This window comes from Pterocles gutturalis, unplaced genomic scaffold (genome assembly GCF_000699245.1).
Source record: "Pterocles gutturalis isolate BGI_N339 unplaced genomic scaffold, ASM69924v1 scaffold11723, whole genome shotgun sequence".
NCBI classification, from domain to species: domain Eukaryota; kingdom Metazoa; phylum Chordata; class Aves; order Pterocliformes; family Pteroclidae; genus Pterocles; species Pterocles gutturalis.
The window spans coordinates 1-13,396 of NW_010120550.1; the positions used below are offsets into that span (position 1 = coordinate 1).

A 13,396-nucleotide genomic window follows, 5' to 3' on the forward strand; every position below is an offset into this window, starting at 1 on the left:
CTGGCTTTTTGTTATCGTTCAGGTTTTCTGCTGAGTCTGATGCTGAAGTCTTGCCGCAGACGGGCTGAATATTTGGTGTGGGAAGAGGCACCGAGGGGCCGCCAGGTCAGACCCCTGCTCCTCGCAGGGCCGGCTGGGAGTGTGAAAAAACACCGAAATGTCGATGAGCACAATGTCGATAAAATGACCCCATTCCATCCCTGCTCCTGCCTACCCCTCGAAAAAAAAAAAAAAAAGGTTCTGAAAACCTGTATCTCAATGAAAATTTAACTGAAAACTCATCTATTATTCCCCAATTTTTAGCCCTTCACCTTGGCGATGGCGAGTCGTGATCAAATTTTTTCCAGGAAGGCTCAGGCTGCGATTTCAGGAGCGGCACAAACACAAAGGTCTCAGCGGCGTGGAGTCGGATGGGGAAACTGAACAGGATTATGAGACTGAAATTTCATGCAGCCGGGTGTTACGCTTCACGGAGACAGCAGTCTGTACCACTGAAGTGCCGGGTCTGGCAGATTGGAGGAGCTTTAGGAGAAGCAGATGTGTTCTGGGGGCTGGGCTTTGGGGAGGGGTTTGTGTCTGTTCAAAAGAGACGCCACGATATCCCATAGCGACTAAGCGATGACTGGCAGGAAATGTTGGGGAATTAACTTGTTGGGATATATTCTCCTGGAGAAAAGTCAAAAAATGGGTTGGTGGAAGGTTTTCTGGTGCCAACCCATCGTTTTGCTTGTGAACAATCCACGTACGTGTGCACGTGTTGAACCCTACCTTGTGCTTAGTTTGCTGAGACATTAGGTGAGTGTCAAAAATACCCATCCCAGGTGGTCAGCGATGTGTCCAGAGAAACCAACCCCGTGTTTTTCTCTTCCCTGGGACACCTGCCACGGGCTTTAGGTGCAGCAGCTCTTTTATTTGCCTGTCCCGATACAGCACCGCATGGCACACAGAGGTTGCTTCTCAGCATAAAAACCTCTGGGAGGTTTTTTTAACACCTTGGTGTCACTTTCTTTGTTTTTTTTTTCCAGTATCATCAGCCCTGTGTTGGGTTGGTTTGCATTTGCATTGTGGATAGGCTCCATGGTGTTGAAGACATCCTGCTGGTTTTTTAGCCTAACACTTGCAGGGTTGAGCTCCATGAGATGAAATGTGTGAATGTCGTTATGTGTCTGAAACTTGATGAAATCTTAAAAAAAGGGATAGGAAACCTTAAAGCCCATAAATACATTTAAGCTGAATTAGAGAGATTTAAAATGCTGTCAAATAAGTAATGTCAGTGCTAAAGGAATGAAATTATTAGCTCAGCCTGGGAAATGGGTGGCTGTTGGCTGCGAAGGAGGAATTTGAGGGGACATCAAGTTTAATGTCAAGGGGAATCCACCCAGAGACGAGCGAAGAGAAATTGATACAGGAACCAGTCAGATGATCTCATGAGGTTGGCATCATAAAGCATACATTAGCAAGGTGCAACAAAACTTGGCCACCCATTTTGAAAAATCGTAATGCCTTGGGGCGTACAAGGACTTTGAGTCAGAGGGTTGGTTCCCATAATTTTTTTTAAAGTTTGAATTGGTGCACTGCATTGCCGTTTGCAACTTCAGATGATGAGAGTTAACTCCTGCTTCCCATTGAGTCCATAACACATATTTTCAGTATATTTTTCCATTTCCTTTCCATTTAGCCACCCACAGGTATGCTGATACCATTAACCAGAATCAAAGTGAGTTCAACTTTTTGGCATTTTCTTGGTGGAAGGAGCAAGGGGGGGATGGGGCATCCTCTCCCCAGCCTTGACTGGGAATATGGGAACCTCCACACATCAGTGACACACTTGGGAGATAAACTTTGCTGCTTGCTTGAGACACTTTGAGGAGGTAAAAATGCTCTCAGAAGCTTTGCCCTCCCAGTTAGTCCAAATTAGGTTTTTTTGGGGACTGTGCTGGATTTTGGCTGGCAATGGAAAAGAGGTTCCTGGGTCTCAAAAAAAAAATAAATAAATTAGTGATTCCAGCTACTGCAAACAAGAGGTTCAGCATCGCTTTGGGTGCTGCAGGTCAGTGGTACCAGGGGGTTTTGCAGGAACTGGGTTGCTGAAAGCTCTGCTGGGCTGCTTGATGGTTTGAAAAGAGGCAGAGGCTGTGGCTAGTGTTGTTCCAGGGAAGGAAGAGCTGCACAATGACATTGCATTGCCTTTATAGACAATGGAAGCAAAGCATTTGTTAACCAACGCCTGCCTTCTGCAGAAAATCAGCAAGTCAGGCACTGAGCTGGAGAAGTGCTGCAAAGCCACGTGCACCAGGGTTATCCTGTCCCTGAGCAGGGACTGGAGCTGGGACTGGGATAACAAAATCTCTTGCCTTGAGGCGTGGTTGCAAATAAAGGATGCACCGAATGCTGAACCTCCAGAGCAAAACTAATTTGAGGACTAAGGGGCAGGTCAGGAGCTGTGAGTGGCTGGACAGGAGTTAACTGTGCTGCTGGAAATGGGGGTTATTCAATTTGACGCTGTGGGACTTGGGGCAGTGGGGAAACACTGTGGGCTGGGTGCCTTGGCTTGTGCAGTGCTCCTGCGGGCTTGGCCAGCACCGTTATTCTCCATCTAAAAAAAAAAAAAACCAAAAAAAAAAAAACAAAAAAAAAACCCCAAACCATGCAACTATTCTGCAAACTGTTAATAACCCTCCCATTTAAGGTACTATCGGATTTTTTTTTTTTTTCATTACTAAGAACTGTTGCTATCGTGACACGAACATCCCTTAAAGGCTCCTCCTGATGCTTTAGGCATGTAGCAGTAATTGCACCTGTTATTATTCCCTTGCAAATGTTGATTTATTATTTTTTGCCTTTGCTGTATCTTCCCCTTCTGCAGCCAGGAAAGCCTCAGCTCAGCCGTTCCCATGGCTGAAGCAGGTCCTGAGCTGGAATGGCCTTTGTCAGAACTCAGGAAAAATAACTAAATTGACTTCTGTACATGTAACTTGAGGAAAAAAAAACAGAGGACTGTCAGAATATCCAATAATACAGCTGTAGTCTTTTATATCTTTATGTATGCCTTTATAACTTTGTTTTTTAACTTTGAGTTATACCTTCTTCACGTTATCCACAAATAACTTTGTCCTAAGCCTTTCATTAGTTATATCCAAGCAAGTGTTGGTTTCAGGAGTGGAAATTAGAAATAAATTTATTAAAACCTCCAGATGCACTGGGACTAAAATAGCATAGCAGCACAATTATGGAAAACAAAGTTTTGCCAGAGCAGGCGAGGGAAAGGAAAATCAGGAGGGTCACAAACTCACCAGGAACCTCATCAGACTTGATTTAAATGCTTGATATCAAATAATTTGCAACAATTAACCAGGGGAGCACAATGGGAGGAAACGGTGGGAAAGGTTCATTAGCTACAGGGGGAGTTAAACCAAAATGCTCTAATTTGGTGTGTTGGTTTTTTTTTTTTTTTGTGGTGGTGGTGCTGTTTGTTTGTTTTTTTTTTCTAGTAGGACACGAGGGAAAGGAGAAGGGGCCAGGGGAGCAGACAGGAGGGTCCCAGTCCAGGGCTGGCACCGCACCGAGGAGCAGGGATGGTGATGGCCAGTGTACGCTGTTATCAGACACCTCGCACATCATCGGGATGCTTAAAGCATTTATTTATACAAATGTACAGCATTTACAAAAGTTAAAAAAAAAATTAGACATCTAAGAGCAATATCACATACATAGAGCCTAAAAATAAATAGGGTGCAGCTCAGCACTTCTGTGCTTTAAAAACCCCCAACAGCTCCACAGGCAGACGGGGCACAGCGACGGGTCCCCCGCCTCCCCTCAGTCACCTTAATTTGCTCTCTTTAAGCTCAACGTCCGTAATCCTCGTACCGCAGCCAGAGGTAGCAGCTCTGCTGGACAGTGCTGGGGTCCCTTCTGATGAGCGCAGCTGCGGGGGACCAGCACTGCAGGAGAATCGGGACTTTCTCCATCTGCAGCAACATCGTGGGAAGAGCAAAGCTGGCGACATGCTTCGGAGCAGCTCCTGCTCAGGTATTTATTGGGCTCCAGCGCTAGCTGTGTCCTCTCGCTGCAGGCATCACACCTTGTCACGGGGTGGAAGCGGTCCTGAAAGTCCAGCATCTCCTTAGGGAGAATCTGGCTGTTCCTGCAGCCACGTCTGGCTCAGGGGTTAGGCTTGGTGAGTTTGGTTAAGTAACAATAAATCTGCAAAATATATTGAGGAAATAGAGCAACACAACAGAGAAGCCAGAAGATGCTGCTGGAAACCTGCCTCTAAGCTGTTGGCCAAGGCAGCCAGGAGGTAACAGCTGCATCTTGCTGCTGGTTAGGTATCTTACTGCCTGACTCCTCAATGCACGTGTTAAATACAAATATAAATCCTTAAACCCTCCAGCTGAGCTGCCCCCACCCGTGTGTGAGCCCTGAGATGGCGGGGAGCAAGGTGGCCCAAGGCTTGAGCCTTGGTTGAACAACTAAGCAAGACATCCCCATGTAATAATCCCAGGTTTCCCATGCCTCTGCGTTCCTCCGGATTTCTAACGTCATCTCAGAATGCACGTCCTGGTCTGGCCCTGCTCCGACACTTGGCCAAGGTTTAACCCCTGCTCCAGGAAAGCAGCTGAACCCCTGCACAAGGTCCTTCCAGACTTAAACTCTTCCATTTTGTAGGATAAAAATAATAAATAAATATTTAAATTGCCATCGGAGAAGTCTTAACCCCCTCCACCTCATTCTCCCCCAGCCCGTAAGTACCTTAGCTCTGCTGGAGGGATGCTGCAGAGGAGGGGGACAGGCTCTAGGAGGACTGCAGGGTTCTTTTTTCTATTTTTTTAGGTTCTACTAGAGATAGGTCTAACTTGCATATAACAACAGATTGCAACCGCCCTCTTAATATTGAGCAACTCGTAGGAGAACTGAAAGGGCATCAAAAAGCAAGGTTTGTGCGGGAGGTCAGTGAGCCTGTCCTCAAAAATGTTCATTTTATATAAAAAGTTAAAAAGAGGAAATACAGAGTGTTTAAGTTCAGTTTTCCCAAGGAAGTATACAGACATTTTAAAAACCATCACTCAGCAAAGCACACCCAGGCTTTGTGCTTTCCTTCCCCCTGAAACCAACCCGGGAGCGTGCGCGCTGCTCCTGGGTCTCCTTCTCCTCCGATAAAACTCCCTCGAGTTTTTCATGGTAAAACTCACCAAAAAAAAGCATTTCAGAGCATAAGCCCTGCTATAACTTGATAAATCGCAGGTTACCTTGGAGCACGACTAGCCAAAAATTAGCTCATAAAAGAACAACTTATAGTATAATATTTCTGTTGTTTGGTTTTTTTGTTTTGTTTTGGGGGGGGGGTTGTTTGTTTTTTAAAGTCTGGTTTAAGTCCATGGACACCCTGCTTTTATTACTGACCTCTCAAAACAAAGCTGATTCTTTTTCAATAGTGATGCAAGGCATTATTTTTATATATATACACATTTATGATAATTTATATATTACAGGCTTACCCCCTTGCATAACAACCATTTTGCCTGGCAATCTCAGTATTTAAGAATCTTTTAAACCCTTTTAAGATCCTACTCAACATACAAAAATAAATATTGCATAATGATTTCTCAGCAAAACAAAACCCAAGTCACCAAAATAGTGCTAGGATGCTCCGCAGTGGGAGTGCATTAAATAAAATAAGAGAAGGTTTTCAGGATCAACCCTCTCTCAGGCTGTAGGTTGCATAATCATTTCTCAGCAAAACGAAACCTAAGTCACCAAAATAGTGCTAGGATTAGTCAATGCTCCGCAGTGGGAGTGCATTAAATAAAATAAGAGAAGGTTTTCAGGATCAACCCTCTCTCAGGCTGTAGGACCAGGTGCCAAAAATACAAAAACATGTAAAGCCCCAAAATCTGTCTCAGCAGGGACCAACGTCTCACCCTGGACACCCACGACCTCTCCATTCACCTCCCTCCTCTTGGGAGAGGCTCGCACCCACGTCGCCCTCTAATGATGCTTCAACAACAGAGTTTTGAGAGTTTTTCTGGTTGGGTTTATAAACCAAAGCGATTTTCTGCACATCCCGCTGCATGTTGCTGGGGAGGTGGCTGGTGGGAGACCGCAAAGACGTCCTGGCTGTAGGTAATTTACCATAGGGTCTTCAAAGCGGTTAACGAGACGCGGGAGTTAGTGCTCTGACAAATGATAACAGGAAAGTTTCCAATGAGTAAGTGGCGATACTAGCAGCGGTAGAGTAGTTTTAAATAACATTTCCCCCTGGAGAAAAGACAGACGTTAGGAAAAGCGTATGCAGCGGTCTCAGCCACGGATTCTGGGAACGTTTTCCATGAGTTTCTTCAGGAAACAGGAGAGAAACGTGATGGTTTTACCCCCTTCAGATGTGGCTCCATCCCAGGCTGGCTAGCTTGTCCGTTAACAAAAAATCAGGAGGAAAATCAGGGGGAAAATCAGCCTTTCAAAGACACCTCCCAAGTGCAGGGAGAGGGTGAAGGTTCGTGCGGATGTCCTCAGCTGCCCACGCGGGACAGCGTGACCCAGTGCTGCGACACCAGCCCCAGCCAGAGACACGCCGCGGTCAGCAGCACGGGGTGGGAGAGTCTCTGCGTTTTGTTGAGGGGGGAGAGGGTGGTGAAGACGGCGTCTGTTGTGTTCTTGGGGAGGGACAGGTTGCAGATGCTTCCTTCGCAGCAGGAGGTGCAGATCTGAAAGAAACCAGGTATTAACTCAGTTATTATTTGAAAATTACCACTGCCTTTGAACAAAGACGTCGGAAAAATAATACGACACTTGCAAAGGAGCACAGTGGCCACTTTGATTTTTTTTCCCCTTTTATTTTTTTTTTTGCCCTTTTTAAAAAATCCATCTACTTGGAGAACAATTTCACCATACAGGGGCTAGCATAAGGAGGACACATCCACTTGGAAGAGGTTATTTTCTTTTCTACCCAAAAAATAGTAAACTGATGACAACCAGTGCTGCTTGGTTGAAGTAGAGCTCACAAGCCAGAACTCAAAGAAATGGGTATTTATTTTATAGGGTTGGTTTTTTTTTTTTGTTGCCTGTCACCTAGTGTGCAGGCACTGGAGTGACAGACAATTCCTGTGTCAGCTCGCAAGGACACACGGCTCTGCCTTCCCAGGGCTAGGAATTTTTTTTTTTTTTTTCTGGAAGAGGTTATTCCTTTGTTTCTGCAACAAGTGGAAACGAGCTGGAGCTCGTTAAGAAGCGAAACTTCATTTCTGACAATGCTGATGTACCCACTGAACCAGCCAGGCTTCTAGCAGAGCCCAGAAGGATTCTGCTCAGTTGTCATATGAGAAAGAAAATCGATTTTTATCCTATACCTTGTATTCTTCATGCTTGACATACGTGCACCCCGTAGACAGGCAGTCCTCTAACGGCACACAGCGCTTGGTGACGGAGACGCTCTCTCCAGTAGCTTTCATCATGTGTTGGCTAAAGCAGTATCTTGTATCTAGAAAGAGAGAAAAATGCGTTTATTTATCAAATTCATGTTTTGTGATAGTCTACAAATAGGAAGAAGTGGGAAAGAGATCTCAGATTTTTTCCAAATCTTTGGATTTTAAAAAAAAAAAAATTTAGATATATTTATTGCAATACATGAATGTCACTAAATCCACACCCTAAGCTCTGGCACAAACCTGAGGTTTCAAAGCACTCTGGAACACGGAGATTTTTTCCCAGCACTAATGTAGGTCTCTATATTTCAGATAAAGAAACACACATGGGATAATAAAGTTACAGACGGAGGTTCAGAGAAACACCCCAACTCTCGTGCACTGTTAGTTTTACAGGAATTCTCTTTAAAAAATAATAATAAAAAAAAAAGTCACCACGATGCCTGTTTACACCTGAAGCTAACTTTCTTTTGTACCGTTTTATGTTTTTTCCGAGCTTCATGCACAGCCACCAGTTCTGTAGAATTCCCAAGGGGTTATGCCCTCGAGACGCCTTTCCCTGTATCCTGACAGCCCATCCCAGCTGTCCTCGCACTCCGATCCCGGCTCTCCCGCACAGCCCGGAGAACATCCTTCATCCTCCCTGTCCCTCTGTTTTATCCTCTCTAGAATAATGCCAAAAACCAGCAGAATAGTTGGGAGGATTTATGCATTTCTCAGTTTCCTGGTCTTTGGAAAAAGCACCACGACGTGGACCGTGTCCTTGGTGTTCCCATCACGTCGTCCACATGCTCCTCCTGCGGGCTCCCACATCCCCAAGGGAGACCATCCTCATCCTTCTCCTCCTTTTTTTGTAAGCTACTCCTCTAGTGACACTTGTAAAACACCCAGAAAATTCAAAGCAGAACGCCTGACAAACGCTGCGGTTATCCCCAGGCTGGAAGGAATTTGGGTTTATTTCACGCCTGAGTCGTCAGGAGGAAGCTGAAGGTGCTGTTCCCCTTCCCAGCACCCCAAGATGAAAACGCTGGATTTTCAGCACAGGAAACATGCCATCATATATTTCTTCTCTAAATTATACCTTGCTGCTTATTAATCAAACCTTATTATTAATGAAATTGTTGTTTTCACAATGGGAAAAAAAAAAAAAAGGAGTATAATTAAAGTGAACATTCCTGTTCAGCCCTGGTCTCCAATGGGCAAACCCTGCATACTTCTCATGCTTGAGCCATTTAGCAACAGCCAAGCGAGATTTCGGCTGAACACGTTACCACCAGGCAACCAAACCCCGCAGACATCTGCCATGTCTCTGACCCGCTCTTAACTCAAGTGCGATATCCACAGCACACAGCCTGAACTTATCACCGGCGGCTGGCGATGCTCGGTGTGCTGGCTTCCTTCAAACCCGCCAGGGCTGCAGCACCCGGCTTTTAATTCATTTTCCAGGCTCTCCAGCCCTAAGAGGGGACTCCAACCCAAGACCATGAAAAACACAGGCCCAATGCTCTAAAAATCTTACCTAAAATAACAGAGAAATTTAGAGCAGTTCAGATAAGACATTGTAGTATCAAAGGTGATGCTTCTCAGCAGGGTGGTGCCAGACCCAGGCAACTGCTGCACAGCCCCAGGGTAAGGATGGGCCCGGCATGCCCAGGAGAGAGGTGAGGCTCTGGACAGAAGTTCTCTCTCTTGCTCCGGGTTGTGTCCCTCCGGGTCACCCCTCTCTCAGGGTCGTCTCGGTCTCTCGGACACTCAGGCTCTTATCTCCATTCTGGGACTGTGGTTTCGGGACTCTCCCTGCCCCAGGATCATTGGCTGGGAACAGGCTGAGCCCTGGTCATGGGGTGGTGAGCAGTGTCACTGTGTGTCACTCATTTATATCTATTACTATGTATTACCATCAATATTATTATTTCCAACATTATTGTACTTGAATTATTAAATTATTATTATCTTAACCCCCAAGTCTCTTTTCCCTTCACGCCTTTAATGCTCTCCACCATCCCTGGGGGGGGGAGGAGGGTGAGCGAGCAGCTGTTGTAGTGTTTTGCTGCCAGCCAGGGTCAAAACCACGACACCCTCCTGTACCCTTAAAGGGAGCACGAATGAAGAAACCAGCTCCTGAAAAGAGAAGTCGCAGCGCAGCCAGCCAGCCAGGCTATGCTGCAAACCAGCCCCACACCTGGAGACCCAGCCAGGCTGGTATGTGTCTGCAGCAGGAGAAAGTTGTCGTCTCTGCTTTAAACTAGGTAAGGAAACACTGAATCTGGAATTTCAAAGGGCCCAGAGTCACATGTTGACTTTTGAGAGCTTGTTTCCCAAACTCTGACAGCACTTTCGGGTGCCTCCTGCAGTGGCTGGAACATCCCCACGGTGGTGGGGGCCACCACCAAGACGTCAGCCCGCCCACAGGCCATCCAGAAATAGAGTACTGGGAGCATTTGAGTGCAGTATTTCCATACAGATTAGATCACTAACACCGTTTCTGCTTGAGCTGAAGCTAATAAATAACAGAAAACAAGGTTAATGCACAGCGGGAGGCCTGCCTTCTAGGAAATGCTTTTTCTAACCTCTGTTCAATAGAAGGACTCATGTTTTAACTCGCTGTTACAATTAATTTTGTTACACACAAAATGCAGTTCCCTTGAAATCTTGAAATCGTACATTACAGCTAATGAAAATATTTTGGTTTGCTTGGTTTTAATAACACTCTGTCTTAAAAAAAAAAAAAAAGAAAAAAAAAAAAAAGCAAATACTAAGATGGAGTTTTCTCATTTTCTTCCACCACTCAACTTGAGCAAAACAGGACGGGTTCGGATCACTGCAGCGAGGGAGACACCACCGTGAGCGTACTTCTCTGTCTGGCAGAGATAAGGTAATTACCCGAGCAGATAACCCCAGCCCCCAGAGCACGCCTGCAGTCACGCCAAAAACCCGAGGCGGTGTTTCTGCAGCTTCCCTACAAGAACTCAAAAATCACGTTTGAAAATTAAAGCAACAAAGCAAAAAACTGGCTTAATAAAATCTTCCCGATGTGGAAGCGTCTTGGATGTCAAGCTAAGAGATGCCAACAAAAGCCATCGGTGATGAGGCACCCCAAAGCGATGGCTGATTTCTTCAGAGTGGGGAGCAACGGCGTTCTCCGCTTTGCTTCCACTGCGACAGAGTAAGGACAGAGCGTTTCAGCCGCAGTCCCCGGCCCCTTTCCCCAGTTCACCGGCAGCGAGGGGCTGGGGGTCCGTGCCGCAGGCAGAGCCGTGCCCCAGCCCCAAGGCAATGCGGCGTTGGGGTAATCTGGGCACTAGTGGGTCGTGCCTTGAGGACGTTATCAGATCCCTGCAGTGTAAGGAGATAACAACTCCTCTGTTCTCAAGATTAAAGGTAGATGCAGATTTCCAGCCAAAACCCCTTCTCACAGCCAAAACCCCGTCCTCGCTTCCTGAACATACAGCGGTGGGTGTTTGCACCAGCCAGCAGGAGGGCTGGTGACCGCCATCTGGACTGGATGGACCCAGCTGATGAGTTACAGATGCACCAAAGCATGGGTTTCCCTTCCCCCAAACAGCCATGGAGTGCTAACTTCACTTTCCAGATTCCCATTGCTTTTTTTGGTTGTTAAAGGCAGACCTTGAGTCACACCTCTGCTTGCACAGCGATCTGCAGGTGACACCGTCCTTAGTCACTTAAAAACCTCCTGCCAAAGCAGGGAGTGTCCGTGAACATCGGTTTCATCCGATGCCAGCCAGCTTCATCTCTTTTATCGCTGTTGATGTTGCGATTTGAGCCCAAAGCAAATAAATTCTCCGCCAGATAACGCGCCCTGACGCGGGCTGCAAACACAGCTGGTTTGTCCCTGCCGTGCAGGTTACGGGCTTTCTTTTTCCAAAATAAATATTTTCTGAAGGCACTTGTAATGTCCCACAACAGATCACAGCCATTCCGGATGGATGCTGCCCAGCCTACAAAAATCACCGGGGAGCGGTGAGCCCTGGCAGCATCCCTCCCTCTGCCACCGCAGCTGCCTCCTGCCCGCACACGGGTCCCACACCGGCAAGGACACAGCCCACGTCCAACCTGTGTTCAGAGCTTCATCAGGGGCTGTGGACAATGCTAATGCCTCATGAGCATCTCAAAAAAAGAAGTGGTAAGGGAGATCTGGGGATCTCACCCAGACCTGGATCCAACACTTGGGTGCCGGTATCCCAAATTCTGAAATTGCCAACTTCAGACTCCAGTGGGATTTATGAGCCCAAAATATTAAAAATATCTTGATGTCAGCCAAAAAGAGGCTGCCTGGGCTGCCCTGACTTGCTTGTGCCATCAGGGAGGGGAACAACAAAGCAAGAACCAGCCCCGTGCTCACCAATAAGAGGAATACAACCCGTAAATAAACACCAGCCTGACTTAATTTCGAGCCGAGCTGGAGGAACACAGGGAGTAGATGAAAGCCATAAACTTCCCCACCGCAAAGAGACAGAAAAGCTTAAGGGATTACTCGTATCGCTTACACATCTTTCTTGTCAAGGGGGCTTACAAGCGGGCGTAGCGATCGCCGGCATCCGAGGACACTCGAGGAAGAATGGGGGCTCAGTGCTGTCCCCACGGTGGGGACAGTGAGCAGTTGTCATAAGGTGGGTTTAAATTAAATGCCAACACGCAGCTGGTTACCTCTTGGACAATAGACATCCGGAGCCCATCGGTTGCACTCATAATTATCCGCTGCCTTTTCGCAGGTGAAACATTTAAATCCGTGCGGATACGGCGTGGCTGAAAGGGACAGACAATATTCCGTTAACATGAGCCAATTAATCCGGTCCCGCTCCGCTTCCCAGAGGCACACAGCAGCGTTTGTTCTCTTTAGACATATCTTTCTACAAGTATACCTGTCAACTTCATCAGGTTGGTCCTGATCTGTAAAAATCCCATCACCCATGGCAGTGAGGGGAGGGCACATAGAGCTACAGCAGGGACTCATTTCCACCGTGTTTGCTGAGCAAAAGTGCCCGGCTCCTGACTTCAAAGGGAGTTCATGTGAGCAAGGAGTGCTGATTCTCTTGGTATCACAGCTCACATCCAGCACTGCTCCTTTATCAGCGCTGATAACAACATATCAGATGGATTAAAATACTTCTGGAAACCGTCCCACCGAGGAAACGAGCTGCACCTTGTCCCCAAAAGAAAAAAAAAAATCAATTTGCTGAACCTCCTGTTTTGAACAGCAGGCTTCGTCCTAAATTTATCTCGCCAAACGAAGAGCGTAACTTCTTAAGTGGTCTCCTGGCAGGGCTTCTGGAGCACATTCAATACCTCTTCAAGATGCTGCCACCTTCTCAGGAGCCAAACGGTGAAGGGGTCACGTTCATCTCCACAGGGCAAAGTAACCTGAACCCTCCTCTCCACCTCCTCCCCGTGCCCACCAAGGGAACAGGGACACAAGGGACAATATTAATTAAATTCACCCCCCTTGCCCTGGACCTCTAGCAGGTCATGGTTACAGTGTGAAAGAGGAATTTCATCTCACTTGTACAGAATATAAATTTTTCAGCCAAATCCAGAAAGGCGGTGGGTTTCTCTGGGAACAGATAGCGGCTACAGCTCCCCAGCTGCTCCCTTCTTGTAGAGTTAAATAAGTTTGTGTCTGATGAAGTGAGCAGAGTGGCGAGAGTCCACGGAAGATGTAAAGATGCATAACTTTTCTATAGTATGGCTTCAGGGAGTTACTAGAATAAAGTCAGGAGGAGTTGGTGCCACAGCTGCACATGGTCACGTTTGTCCCTTGCTCACAGCTGTCGATGCGCTTGGGCAAACTGTGGCCACAGAGCTTGGTCTTATAGCCAAATAAATTATTAAAGAACAGAAAATAGCAAACAAAAAGCTCCTGACACATTCAGCAACTGCCTGTAACCCTTTAATCCCTTTGGGAAGGACCGTTCTGGGTTTATACCAACTAGTTTTATGAGTCCTGGGGATATTTA

The 13,396-nt window shown here is 46.7% G+C and overlaps 1 protein-coding gene across 1 annotated transcript in view; it reads right to left on the reverse strand.

Moving 5' to 3' along the window:
- Window positions 1-6,509: 6,509 nt before the first annotated feature.
- Window positions 6,510-13,396, reverse strand: part of LYPD6 (LY6/PLAUR domain containing 6) — a 7,122-nt gene continuing 235 nt past the window's right edge. The window contains exons 2-4 of the mRNA XM_010076949.1: window positions 12,090-12,188; window positions 7,347-7,477; window positions 6,510-6,704 (exon numbers count right to left, since the gene is read on the reverse strand). Of these exons, the coding sequence (XP_010075251.1) occupies window positions 6,510-6,704; window positions 7,347-7,477; window positions 12,090-12,188 (425 nt within the window). The remainder of the gene's footprint in view (window positions 6,705-7,346; window positions 7,478-12,089; window positions 12,189-13,396) is intronic.